This window comes from Oncorhynchus mykiss, chromosome 11, assembly GCF_013265735.2.
Source record: "Oncorhynchus mykiss isolate Arlee chromosome 11, USDA_OmykA_1.1, whole genome shotgun sequence".
In the NCBI taxonomy this organism is placed as follows: Eukaryota; Metazoa; Chordata; class Actinopteri; order Salmoniformes; family Salmonidae; genus Oncorhynchus; species Oncorhynchus mykiss.
Genome location: NC_048575.1, coordinates 69,395,043 through 69,408,746, shown reverse-complemented (window position 1 = coordinate 69,408,746; position 13,704 = coordinate 69,395,043). Strand labels below are relative to the sequence as shown.

Sequence of the window (13,704 nt, the reverse complement as noted above, 5' to 3'; positions counted from 1 at the left end):
CAGCTCATCCCTCGTAACAGAGGAGAATCACTGACTGGCTGCCGTCCCTACTGCCACAGCAACCCCTCAAACATCCGTTCCCCTCCTCCCCCTTCCCTTCTGCTCCTCCATCCTCCCCCTGGACTCATCGCAGCCTGGCAGATGAATCGCTCAGACAGGTGAGATGGCTCATCAATATTCATGAGGAGGGACTTCATCTGACTGTACGTGGCCCCTTCCCCTCTCCACTCTTCTCCACTGCGCTGCGTTCGTCCTTCATGGTGAGCAGCACTGTGTCCTCCCTCCCATCCTGCAGGTTAATCTGGGCCTTCTGTGTGTGTGTGTGTGTGTGTGTGTGTGTGTGTGTGTGTGTGTGTGTGTGTGTGTGTGTGTGTGTGTGTGTGTGTGTGTGTGTGTGTGTGTGTGTGTGTGCGTGCGTGCGTGCGTGCGTGCGTGCGTGCGTGCGTGCGTGAGTGTGTGTGTGTGTGTGTGTGTGTGTGTGTGTGTGTGTGTGTGTGTGTGATGGGTGACTCTGTGCCCCCCTAGTGAGGGTGGGTGAGGCAGGCCTGTCATATGGTCCTGCTGAGAGAAAGAGCACCGCACACCCCTCCCCCACTCACCAGGTCGGGTTAAATAAAAAAATATGAAGTGCCTGCAGCACTCCAGGACCAGGGTTGCCTAGCCCATGGGCTAAGGTATATAGTCTATTCACTAAAGGTAGGCATACTCAGTGTGTAGCCTGCCTGCATGCTTTGTTGAGACTGAGAGCTCCGCTCTGAGGTGGTTGTGATGAAAATGGCTGACAGAAATACTGTGGGGGATTTTTCACGTTATTGTCTCAGAATGCTCCTTTCTTAAAACTGGCGTAGATCCATTTTTCATGTGATGATGGGTTAACTCTCTTCTCTGGTGAAGCACAAGAACATGTAACAGTGTGTGTAGCCTATACTGTTCCTCCTCTGTGAGCCTGTTTGGGTAGTATTGTTGTGCATTATTATATTATAGCCTGTATTATGTATTATTAGAAGGAGTATTTGTATTACAACAAGGTCAATGTTCAGAAGGGACGACCCTATTAAATCAAATCAAGCCATAGTTATTTAGGAGGATCTGTTTTGATTGTGGGTTCTGTTGCAGCTGTACTTGGATGGAGGGCATAATAAAATGTGTTTATCTTACCCTGAAACAGACAGCGGAGAGAGGTTTACCCCTGACAGATGTACAGACGGATGGATGAACCTCCCGTGTGTGTGCGTATGTGTGTGCGTGTCTGTGTGAGTGTGCGTGCGTGCGTGCGTGCGCGTGTCTATGTGTGTGTGTGTGTGCATGTGGGCACGGGTTTCAGTGTGGTGGGAGGAATGGGCTCGTTTCATAAATATATATGTACATATTTGTTATTCAAATCCAAGAATAAAAGCCATGGTGGAAGGATTTAGTCATGCCTGCAATGCAAGGCGAGGGGACCCTAGGGAAGCCTAGGGCGGCAGGTAGCCTAGCGGTTAAGAGCATTGGCCCGGTAACTGAATCTCAGAGCCAACTAGGTGAAAACTGTCTATGTGCCTTTGAGCAAGGTACGTAACCCTAATTGCTCCTGTAAATCACTCTGGATAAGAGTGTCTGCTAAATGAGTAAAATGTAAAATGTACATGTAAGCCATGCTAGCGGGAGGGTGTTGGAGAGAGAGAGAGAGAGAGAGAGAGGTAGATGTGTTAGAGAAAGAGGGAGTGATTGCTTCTATTCATTCTTATTAGCTAAGCGCTAGCTAAATATAACGCTTGTAGGGACTGTAGGATAATTCCACCATAAATTTATCCTCCACCACACACACCCAATGCAAATGTGGATAAGACCTGTTTATAATTAGCTTACTACCTGTTTTAATGTATTTGTTGGTATTGCCTAGAGATGCCAGGCTTGTGTTTGATTTGTAGGTTGTGGTGGTTTTTCTATGAAGCTGCTCTAAGCTGAATGATAAAGACATGTATGTAAACAAATAGAACAATTAAACAACCTCTATTCTCATAGGCTGAACCAATTGATAGGCCCAGCTACTATGTAGGCTACCCTGCAGTGGGTCTATCTATATAGCTTAGCTTATATAGCTTAGTAACTACTGTACACCAGGGGTCTAGACCAGGGGTCTCAACTCTTACCCTACAATATTTTTTCTGCCTTTAAAATGATCCATTAGTCTTGACTATAGCTAAGAACTAAAGAGAGGTAGGCTATTTAGCCTGATTATTATGTGTGTATCTCAATAGCGTTATGGGCTTCCTCCTTCCTTTCCTCGTCTCCTTTTCTTCACACTGATTCAGTGAGCCAGTTCATTAGAAAGTGCATCGGCGATGTCGTACCCACAGCAAGGATTAAAAACTTCCCAAACCAGAAACTGTGGATTACTGGCAGCATTCACGCAAAACTGAAAGCGTGAACCACTGCTTTTAAGGGCAAGGTGACCGAAAACATGACCGAATACAAACAGTGTAGCTATTCCCTCCGCAAGGCAATCAAACAAGCTAAGCTCAGTATGGAGACAAAGTAGAGTTGCAATTCAACGAATCCTACAATGTGATTTTCTGGATTTTCTTTCCTCATTTTGTCTGTCATAGTTGAGGTGTACCTATGATGAAAATTACAGGCCTCTCTCATCTTTTTAAGTTGGTGGCTGACTAAATACTTTTTTGCCCCACTGTATATACTGTACTCTATATCATCTACTGCATCTTGCCATCTTTATGTAATACTAGCCACTTTAAACTATGCCACTTTGTTTACATACCCTACATTACTCATCTCATATGTATATACTGTACTCGATACCATCTACTGCATCTTGCCTATGCCGTTCTGTACCATCACTCATTCATATATCTTTATGTACATATTCTTTAACCCTTTACACCTGTGTGTATAAGGTAGTAGTTGTGGAATTGTTAGGTTAGATTACTCGTTGGTTATTTCTGCATTGTCGGAACTAGAAGCACAAGCATTTCGCTACACTCGCATTAACATCTGCTAACCATGTGTTTGACAAATAAAATTTGATTTGATTTGATCTGCACTGATGTGATGGAAAATGTGACAGGTGAAACAAATACACCTACTTGGCCTGAATCTTATTGCTTTCACCTGTCCTGTGTCTTAAGATCCGTGCAAACGAAGGAAAGGAGATGAAGAGAAGAGGCCATGTATGTTGTACATAGTCCTCTACTGCCTCATCCATCCACACGTCTAATCTATCTGTTATCCCTGGACCAACAGCGCGTGCGTGGGTAGTGTGTGTGTCTGTGTAGTGGTGCCATTTGTCAATGTCCACTGTCTTCAGCTCTGTGAAGACTAATGGATTCGGCTGGAGTGGAATGGTGATGGAATGTTGACAGATTGATGTTGCTTGAAGCTTGTCCATCCATTCATCCTTCACAACAGCAAATGTGCATTGCATTTGCCACAGATCATCTCTCTCTAGCCGCTACATTCATAATGTAGAACCCAACCTCTCTCTAACTCTAACTCTAACTCTCACTCTCACTCTAACTCTCACTCTCATTCACGCTCGCTCATTCTCTAATTCTCTCACTCTCTTACTCTCACTGTCACGCCCTGACCTTAGAGAGCCTTTTTATGTCTCTATTTGGTTTGGTCAGGGTGTGATTTGGGTGGGCATTCTATGTTTTGTATTTCTTTGCGTTTGGCCGAGCGTGGTTCCCAATCAGAGGCAGCTGTCTATCGTTGTCGCTGATTGGGAATCATACTTAGGTAGCCTTTTTCCCCACCTATGTTGTGGGATCTTGTTCTTGTATTGTTGCTGTTGAGCCCTACAAGGCTGTACGTTTCGGTGGTTTTCTCGTTCTTGGTTTTCCTGGTTATCATTAAAGAATATGAGTAACCTACCTCACGCTGTATCTTGGTCTCATTCGAACTACGGTCGTTACTCTTTCTCTCACACTTCTGGGAATGTGAAACAGACATCTTTAAGGAATGTTGTGAGAACCTTTACTGCTCAATCATTTTCTCTTTATCCCTCTCTTCATCTGGATGTCACTGTGCCTGCTCGCCTTGTTTAATCAGCAGTTTCCCCCCCAAATAATTGGTGCTGGTCCTGCTAGTAGTGCTGTAGAATACAGAATGGGACAGAGGGTTTTAGTATGCCTCTCAGCTCATCTCTCTTCTGTTGCCTGTGATATCTGACCTATCTTGTCTCCTATACGGCTTGACGTTGATTTGGAGGGCATTGTTAGCGGAGGGCTGCAATTAGATGAGGGTGTCAGTGAGGGGGGGGGGGGGGGGGGCTGTGGTTGGTGGGTTAGGGGGCTGATTTACATTTAAGGGGGCTGTGATTGGTGCGTTAGGGGGGCTGATTTACATTTAGGGGGGCTGATTTACATAAGGCTTAGCCCAGATTTGGACACACTCTGAGAGATCTGAGGAGCAGGCCTGAGGGCCACGAGCTAATCATCCATGGCCTGTCAGAACACTGTCACTCCTCGTGTGTGTGTGCGTGCGTGCGTTTCGTGTACGTGCATGCATGTGTGTGAGATCTCAATTGTGTTTGTCTGTGTGGGTTGTTTTTTATGCACTTGATTACATGTCTATTTTCCTGTATTGATGTGTTAAAAATGATCTCTCTTTCGCTCTCTCATTGTTTTCTCAGGGTGGATAGTCTGGGCCAAGTGGGTGGTGGTGGCGGTTAACGCTACAGAGTTTGAGTACCTGGAAGGCAGCATATCCTCAGAGTGGGATGGTAATGTGGGGACATCTCTGGGTGGGGTACTGACACTTTAGCTGTATGCGATATGGATGCCTGCTAGTCTCCATGGTACAGTCTAAGTCAAGGGACCTGTGAATCTGGGGCTCGGAATACAACTGTAGTACAGATTACACAATAGTGCTAGGCAACAACAAACTGTACTAGAACAAACATGAATCACCTATTTATTCAGAAATGTATTCATGAATGTATCAAGGGCACCCTATCTGACAATCTCAAAAACTGTTTCCATTTTCCAGACAACTAGATAGGAAAAGTTCTCTGTCTCTGACTTGCTTTGGAGAAGGAGGGAGCAATAGATGGAGAGAGAGGTTAATCCAAGGATCAGAGTAGAAGAGATCTACTGTCTCTTACTTTATGCTGTATAGTAGTTTAAATGTGTACATTACTACAGTATCCTCTCTGCTTAGACTGGTAAATCACAGAGATGCCATATTCTAGATGTTATCGTGTCATGTATCACACTGGAATTCTAAAGAAAGGAAACAGGCAAAATTATGTTCAGATCACTTACTCTTAGTTAGATATTGTGTTACTTTAACTACACAGTTAAACAAGTGATTCAATGACGTTACATTGGATGTCACGTGTAACGGACCGTTTACACTATGAAGGGGCATCGCACGGTGAAACATCTGAAGCTATTCCCTTTCAATGGTAGGAAAGCGAGAGAACGGAGTGGGAAGGGGACTGTTGAGTGATGCGAGCAAGGTCGAGGGAGCTGAACAGGGCCGGACTAAAATTAGGGAAAGCTGAACTTTATTCAAATCCTCTGCGATATTGCGACGCGACTGACCATAGCTTTCAACCCCTGCTGGATTGATTGACAATGGCTGTTGATTCGTAGCACCCACATGAGGGCGAGACTAGCGTGGCCAAGCTAGTGCTGCTTCTGTAGTGTAAATGACCGGTAACTGTTCATTTTGTTTGTGCAGTGGTATGGGTGTTCTAACTCTCGTCTGTCTGTTCCCTTCTCCAGGAAGCAAGGAAGCAGCCCCCTCCATTGAAGTGCGTACCCCTGCTGTGTTTGTGGGAGCTCTTGGGGACTGGGTATGGGGAGGGAAGAGTCTAGGAGAAACACTTTGTTTAGCTTTTTCTCCATTTTCAACAGAGCCACGAAATTTTGGGGGACGGGTATCCGTCTGTCTGTTTGGCAGACGATGGGACAGGTTGTGGTGGGAGTAAATCATAGAGAATGATAGAGGCCTCTAGTGGCTAAAAGGCTGTGTTAGCATGGGTAGCACCATTGAGGACTTCCACCATTTTAATGTAGTCAACTGGGTGGGACTTTCAACTTCATTGTCTGATCCCTCCTGGTGACCCTGTTGGAGTCATGTCCAACCGGGTCATCAGGAAGGATCAGCAAATCGTGAAAAAGATAATTGACTACTTCAAAAGGGAGATTGCCTCAATGGCGCTGCCCATGCTGTCACAGACGCTATAATGGCACAGATACAAAGATGAGCCCTCTATGTATCTCTATGGGCTCAACAGTCACACTTCTCATTTTGGTGGTGTCCCAAATGGCACCCTATTCCCTATGTGGTGAACTTACTTACTTTACTTTAGACCAGGGCCCATAGCTAGACGTCAAAGGCTATGCCTACGTCACAGAACAGGATCAAAGGGTTAGCCTGCTAACTTTCCTATTCTCAAACATGGAGGCTATGGGAAAGCCTCTACAAGGCTAATACCCAGGCAGCCCCTCTCTGTATACTCCATGCCAATGGCCAATGCCGTTCCTACCTCAGTGTTGCCAGAACATTCTATTCCAATTTTCTGTGTACTGTCTGCCCAGTGCAGTCGTCCACAGCTGGACAGTGGTGTAGCCAAAACCGCTCCCCTGGCACTTTATGCCCCCCCCCTTCCTTAACGCTTAATTTTGTCCCTGTCCAAGTTGACATAAATTGATTGGATTAAATCATGTCATTAACAGGCTGGAAAAGCGGTTGCATATGCTCGCCTCGTTCCCCAAAGCAGAGCTGTTTGGCCCTGGTCTCCCCTCTCCCTTCACAGCCTGCTAGTTCTGCTGCCAACACACAACAGCAAGAAGTCCAGACATCCCTCCCCGGCCATGGCTCTCTGGCTCTGCCAAGGCAAAACTAACACCATGGACTGGATAGTAGCTTTAGCTGCCGCTGATGTGTGACGTTCAGGGTTGAGCTCTTATGGATGAGTTGTTAGAGGACTCCTAACTATCCCCTCAAAAAGAGTGTGTTCAAAAGCCTTGGTTTTACCTCTGATATTAAGTGTGTGTGTGCGTGTGTGTGTGTGTGTGCGCGCGCGCCCTTCACAGTAGCTGGTGAGGAACCAGAACTACAGGGAGCACACAGAAGGCGAGGGAGGTGGAGGAGAGAGAGAGCTGCTTCCTAAGGAGTACGAGGAGGGGCTGGTGGCTTGGCCTACTCAGACCATAGTCGAGGGCCACGCCGCCTTCAGCTTCGGCCAGCCAGAGACCAGCGAGGAGCATGTCAGAACAGCTAACATATTCCAGCCTGACTCCTGGACACCCACAGCCGAGATATACACACAGACACAAAAAAAACAACAGTATTGCGATACTGGATTTTCCAGTGTAAAACATAAAACCCGAAGCAGTCTGAACTCTTGTCTTTTAAAAACCTGCTGTTGTGTGAACTGTTTACGTTATTAAGAAATGTCTGCTTATGTTTGGATCCTTATTTCCTTGCCATGATACTGGTACCTAACGCACACTATGGTACACACACAATACAGTATATACACGAAATAGAACTTCACAAGTTACCTTCCATCCTCGCCACCATTGTTCAGTGACCCACCTGAAAAGACTGGTCAATTGAAAGCAGCAAGGTAGAGGAAGGAAGCTTCATAATCCCTCTCCTTTAGTATAGGGAACTTGGGGCTGGAAGGTAGACTGGATTGTATTCATTAGTGCACACCTTAGCAAAATGCTTGGCAATGGAAACAGGTCATTTCAAACAAGTTTGACGTAAGTGGTTTCCAACCGCAACACGTTTTATTACGGTTTGCAGTAATGAATACAACAGACATTATGTATACTAATGGGAGCTCTCTTACATGAAAAACCTTTTGTGTTGAATCAGGGAATACTTAATATATATATGGCATTCATGGGGTGTAGAAGACACATTTTCTGATCTCCCCAACTATAAAGGCTTTGTATATGAGTTGTGTTGTAGGTAATCAAGGTATATTTGATGATTTTTTTGTGGATTGTAAATTAAACTACCAGGCTTGCGCAAACTGGGATGTGATGTAGTGCTGGCAAGTAGGTGGTAGTGTTTCTCAGTTGGTAGATCATGGCGATTGCAATGTCATAATGGTGGGTTTGATTCCCGCTGGGGCCACCCATATAAAAAGGTATGCACACACTATTGTAAGTTGATTTGGATAAAGTGTTTGCCCAAATGGCATACAAATAAATATTTTCATTTTTTATGTCTTTACATATGTATGATATACACCTCATCTGACACTACAAACCTTTTAACCACATGAAGCCCATGCATGACAACTGCCTGGAACACATCTTGGTCGAGTTCCTGCCAGACTCCTGCCAGATCTCAAAACGATTGGATAGGTGTTTAATTATCAGCTATGATATAGCAGTCTATGCCCGACGGAACAGTTGATGACATAAAACCATTGGTTGATGCAGTACAATGCCTGCGCATCAAGTCAGGTCGAAACTCAACCGTTTTCAATTAAGCGTCATACAGGCAGGGTTATGGGGAATTATGTTTTGCAAGAAATACAAGCCTATTTTATTTAGAACTTAATTTAATAAAAACATGCATGTGATTCAGAAATGTAACAAGTCATTTTAAATGGAGATAAACAATCAAAGTAGTTTATGAAATCATTGGAATGGAGTTGTTACAAATGGAATGCTAAGTACTGCAACACCACCATAATCAGAATCCCGGTTTACACGCTGATAGCCCAATCAAATGAGCCTCCTCTGTCTATACAGTTCCCTCTCAGCTCTAAGGCCACCATGTAGGGCCTACAATCCTTCCTGCACTGGACTGGGTTGAGGAGGCGAGGGCGAGCAGTGTTGCAAGTGAAGAGAGTGTTGAGCATAGCTGTGTACTGTAGCTATTCTTTCTCCCTCCACAGCTCAGTCTTTCTTGGTCCTCTTGGCCTTGGCGATATTCTCCTGACGTTTCTGCTTCTTCTTCTGTTCACGGTCGCGCACTTCAATCATCTTGGCCAGTTTCCACGACAACAGGGCGCTGGCGATGAAGAGGGGTGTAAGTGCCAGGATGACAGTGGTCAAAAAGCCGTACGGGTCCTTGGCCGCCCATTCCACCAGGTACTCCGCCCACGCCCGCATGTCAATCATCCTGATCACCAACAGCAACTCCAATCCTGGAACATGGGAATGAGGAGAAGGTTTACTATTTAAACATAAGAAGCTTGCAACAAAACATTGCCACTGCCTACACACTGTTGCCCTGCTGAACATTAAACTGCTGACTGGGTACAATTTACTCACCACCAACAGGTGCTGCTACCCCCCCCCCCCCCCAAAATAAACACACTTATCTTTTCCTACTTGCACAGACTTTGATAAATTGTTGAGGGGAAATGTACTTTATACGAATGATGTGGTCTCACCTATCTTAAGATGAATGCACTAATTGTAAATTGCTCTGGATAAGAGCCTCTGCTAAATGACTTAAAATGTAAAATGGAAGTAGCCTAGGCTCTGTTGCTACAGCCACACACAGTTTCAGAATCTGGTGACATCTTTTAATTTCAAATCTAACCAATGTTATGTTTACATTGGATGTCTTGTATGCTAGATTATATACCTACCGTGTACTGGTATACAAGTGAAAAACAGTCAAACTGCCTCTGTAATTTTAAAGTCTCAACCACAGATAGTTCCACGCCCAAAATAGTTATTCCATGAGCATGAAATAGCCTATGCACAACGCACTGAATATACACATTACTTTAGTACTGGAGAAGCAAAAGACAGATTGCCTCTTTACAACTAACATTAGCTTAGCCACTAACCGTTAGCTACATAAACTCAGTTAGCGTCTGTAATCAATTAAGCTAACGTTAGGTAGCTAGCTAGCTTATTTGCATTGTAAAACAGCCTCATCGCCCTAGCAACTTTGATCTAGTTTCGCAGTAAACACAGCGACAACTATTTAAATCAAGGCTATATAACAGTGGTATAATTAGGTTAACATACTCACTTAACAGAGATTTTTGTTTTTATCCCACGCTGATCCGGAACCCTACCACCAGGAAGTTGGTTCTTGCTAGTGGTTATGACGTGTACAGCCTGGCATGTATGGAATTGTAGTTTTATTGTGAAAGAAGGATACCAGTGACCTCAGACTCTAGACAAATTCAAGAAAGTTCATGCGTGCGTTTGAGCAGATCCCTTTTGTGAAGCCGTTTTTCATTGTGTTGCACTACTGGACCAAAAGTGGGCTTGTTCGACATTGTAGATCAGTCAGTCAATCACCACTTACCCACAATGCATCATGGATTTGATGGTCTTGAGCTGATCACTTTTGTCAAGTCGGTTAGAATCGTCGGTCACTACCTTTCAAAGTGTATTGTATAATAGGTACCAAAATTGGTATTGTTCGATGTTGAAGCCGATAGTACAGGCGACTGCTGATTGACTGAGAGTTGTGTAAAGTACTTAAGAAAAAAAGTAGTAAAATACTACTTAAGTAGTTTTGGGGGGTATCTGTACTTTACTATTTTTGACAACTTTTACTCCACTGCATTCCTAAAGAAAATAATCTACTTTTTACTCCATACATTTTCACTGACACCAAAAAGTACTCGTTACATTACAAATGCTTAGCAGGACAGAAAATGGTCCAGTTCACACACTTATCAAGAGAACATCCCTGGTCATCCCTGCTGCCTCTGATCTGGCAGATTCACTAAACACAAATGCTTTGTTTGTAAATTACGTCTGAGTGTGCCCCTGGTTATCCTTATTTTTTTCATATATATATAAATATATATTGTGCCGTCTACTACTCAAATCACGCTACTCATTATTATTTGTAGCTCATTCAGTCACCATTTACCAACAATACATCATGGATTTGATGCTATCGAAAACGGCCTATTGGGTGCTTTCGAGTGGATCACTTTTGTCAAGTCGGTGACCATCGTTAGTCACTGACTTTCAAAGTGTGTTGCATTGTGGGAATAAAAATAGTCTGACTTGCACCTAAATGTCAACTGCATGAAGATCACCAACGATCTATCATGGTCCAAACACACCAAGACAGTTGTGAAGAGGGCACGACAAAACCTTTTCCCCCTCAGGAGACTGAAAAGATTTGGCATGGGTCCTCAGATCCTCAAAATGTCGTACAGCTGCACCATCAAGAGCATGGTTGCATCACCGCCTGGTATGGCAACTGCTTGGCATCTGACCTCAAGGCGGTACAGAGAGTAGTACGTACGGCCCAGTACATCACTGGGGCCAAGCTTCCTGCAGTCCAGGACCTATATAATAGGCGGTATCAGAGGAAAGCCCATAAAATAGTCCGAGACTCCAGTCACCCAAGTCATAGATTGTTTTCTCTGCAACCGCACGGCAAGCGGTACAGGAGCGCCAAGTCTAGGACCAAAAGACTCCTTAACAGCTTCTACCCCCAAGCCATAAGACTGCTGAACAACTAATCAAATGGCCACCGGAATATTACATTGCCCCCCCCCCCCCCATTTGTTTTGTACTATTATATTGACCCCACATGTGACAAATAAAGTTTGATTTGACTTGAAGTTTTGACTGCAATTTACTGCAAGTTTCTGCATTTGCTGTTAACCAACTTCATGCTGCAGTCATCGCCTGCATTGTGGGAGGCTTTATTGTCAACAATAGAGTGGATATACAAATTTTATGTGATATTTGAGGCTCTCTCGCACTAATTGATTATACAATGTACACACACCACAGGAGGTTGGTGGCACCTTAACTTGGGAGAACGGGCTCGTGGTAATGGCTGGAGTGGAATCAGTGGAATGGTAACTAATACACCAAACACTTGGCTTCCATGTGTTCGATGCTATTTCATTCTCGCCATCCCAGACATTATTATGAGTCATCCTCCCCTGACGCACATATATTTCAGTTTGTGATTGTGTGATCAGAGGGTTGGAGACATGTTTATTTCGACATTAAAAGGAACAACTTTTATTTAAGCTACCCTTAAGGTAAATATAATTTACTTAAGTAAAGTTACTTTGAAAAAGTAGTTCACTACCTCCAAATGACTTTCTGAAAAATTATCATGCGTAAATCTGAAATGTCAATGACTACAAATTGCAAGAACAAATCATTTTGCGGTCATATGTTAACATAATGTGTAAATTAGCCTATTAAACACAACTAAATTTCCAATGAGAATTAGAATTCGTGAAATGTGATGCAAAAGGAAATGATTGCCTACTTCCCCCATATTTTATTTTTTGGAAAAAAAGTAGTGCAGTTCCAGTAGTTAGCTGCACCTTTAAATGGCAAAAACAGTTAACTACTGAAAACACTACCTAGATTTGAAATGAGTTAAACTACCACCAAGCTGCGGCAAAATGTAGTTAACTTACTGGTGGAACTACATGTAGTTAATTACTCCCCGACACTGGTTACAAGTGTGCTTCTTTGAAGGCAACCATCTTGAGACCATGCTGTTTTGACAATTGTTTGGGGTAGGCCAATGTTGGAAAGTGCTCAAAACGCAGGCCTTATGTAACTTTATCTGCATCAGTGTTTGTTTATTTGAGTTTAAACCGTAGAAGGCAGTGTTAAATGTCATTTGAATCGATGGCCAAAAGTTTTGGTCACCAGTTTTCTGATATTTAATGAGAAAATAAAAAAGTTGAACTTCACAACAAAGGAGCATCAGGCTGTCTGAACTTCCTGTGTGGAAGTATTGAAACCAAATCGGGGTTGGTCACACCTGCAGTTCAAAGGCTTCTGCACACAGGGGAGGAGAGGGGGTTCTCCTGAAACGCATGCAGGACAACCAGACAGGCACATACCAAGCAGAGAGTTTGCTTTTAGTTGGGATTAATAATGCTCATTATTAGAGGGCAAGGTTTTTCTTTCCTGTTCAGTGAATGAGTCCATGAGTTTCCATGTATTTTTGTGATGTCAAATTTGTAAAATAGAAAATAAAATAAAAATCACAGCATGCAAGAGACCGTAGGTTTGTACTAGATCAAATGATGATTTGCCCACTTGGAATGTGAACCTTTCTGGGCCTAAGCTTAATTGACTTTACAAATGATATGTATTGGTAAGTTGTTAACAGAATATTCCTTATTTAATCAGTAATATAACTTTTTTTTTACTCAGTCATGTTGGTGCTTGAGCTGTGAGATGGATGAAAAGGCTGCTATGAACTGGATAAATATAAGTATTTATTGTTCCATTTCTAAACCAGCCTATTGTTTCAACATAGCATGTTATTCTATCAGCCTATACCAAAGTCTAGGCCTATAGGCTAGTTATAACGTTAATCTATTCACAAACCCTTTATAAATATGGGCATTAATAAAAAGGTACCCCAGTTAACTTACAACACAGGAAAAGAAAATGAAGGCACTTTTGTCAAACGTGTGTGCGTGTGCGTGAGTCCTTGAGCTAGAATGCAATGTTGGAATGTATTCTTGGTATTTACTTTTGTTCATTGGACAGAAAGAGAGAGAGGCCATTGTTAATTGAATAAGGCCCTTATTGATAAAATGATTAGAGAATGGACGAGCCGTCCATATCCTTACGTTCCTCCCACGCCCTCTCCCTCACTGACAGTTGAGCCCTCTGAACTTGCTAAGAAAACAACCCAGTCACTCGTGATGTTATTGAGAGGAGAGAACCTACGGTTGTAGATGTCTTCTTCAATACCAAAAATGCGGCTTCAACTCTTGCCCCTTTAACCCCTGTGGGAAACTATAAGACC

At 43.4% G+C, this 13,704-nt stretch overlaps 1 protein-coding gene and 1 long non-coding RNA gene across 3 annotated transcripts; one reads left to right on the top strand and one right to left on the bottom strand.

Annotated features, from left to right (window-relative positions):
- Positions 1–4,540: 4,540 nt before the first annotated feature.
- LOC110536301 lies at positions 4,541–8,197 on the top strand. The gene is made up of 3 exons (XR_002475399.2): positions 4,541–4,720; positions 5,727–5,755; positions 7,044–8,197. It is a non-coding gene; the product is annotated as an uncharacterized LOC110536301 (long non-coding RNA).
- A 315-nt stretch (positions 8,198–8,512) lies between these two features.
- On the bottom strand, positions 8,513–10,212 carry LOC110536300 (small integral membrane protein 15). 2 transcript variants are annotated; one of them, XM_021622022.2, is made up of 2 exons: positions 9,964–10,212; positions 8,513–9,121 (listed from the first exon to the last, which is right to left on the bottom strand). In XM_021622022.2, exon 2 carries the CDS (start codon positions 9,093–9,095, stop codon positions 8,871–8,873), a length of 225 nt encoding a protein of 74 aa, XP_021477697.1. In that variant the 5' UTR covers positions 9,096–9,121; positions 9,964–10,212; the 3' UTR covers positions 8,513–8,870. The 2 variants fall into 2 exon arrangements, with proteins under 2 accessions (XP_021477697.1, XP_036792109.1); XM_036936214.1 differs by lacking the exon at positions 9,964–10,212 and adding an exon at positions 9,572–9,865.
- Positions 10,213–13,704: the final 3,492 nt, after the last annotated feature.

Bases quoted from the DNA above. Each gene is read 5' to 3' on its own strand.
- LOC110536300 (XM_021622022.2), bottom strand. From the start codon at position 9,095: ATGATTGACATGCGGGCGTGGGCGGAGTACCTGGTGGAATGGGCGGCC.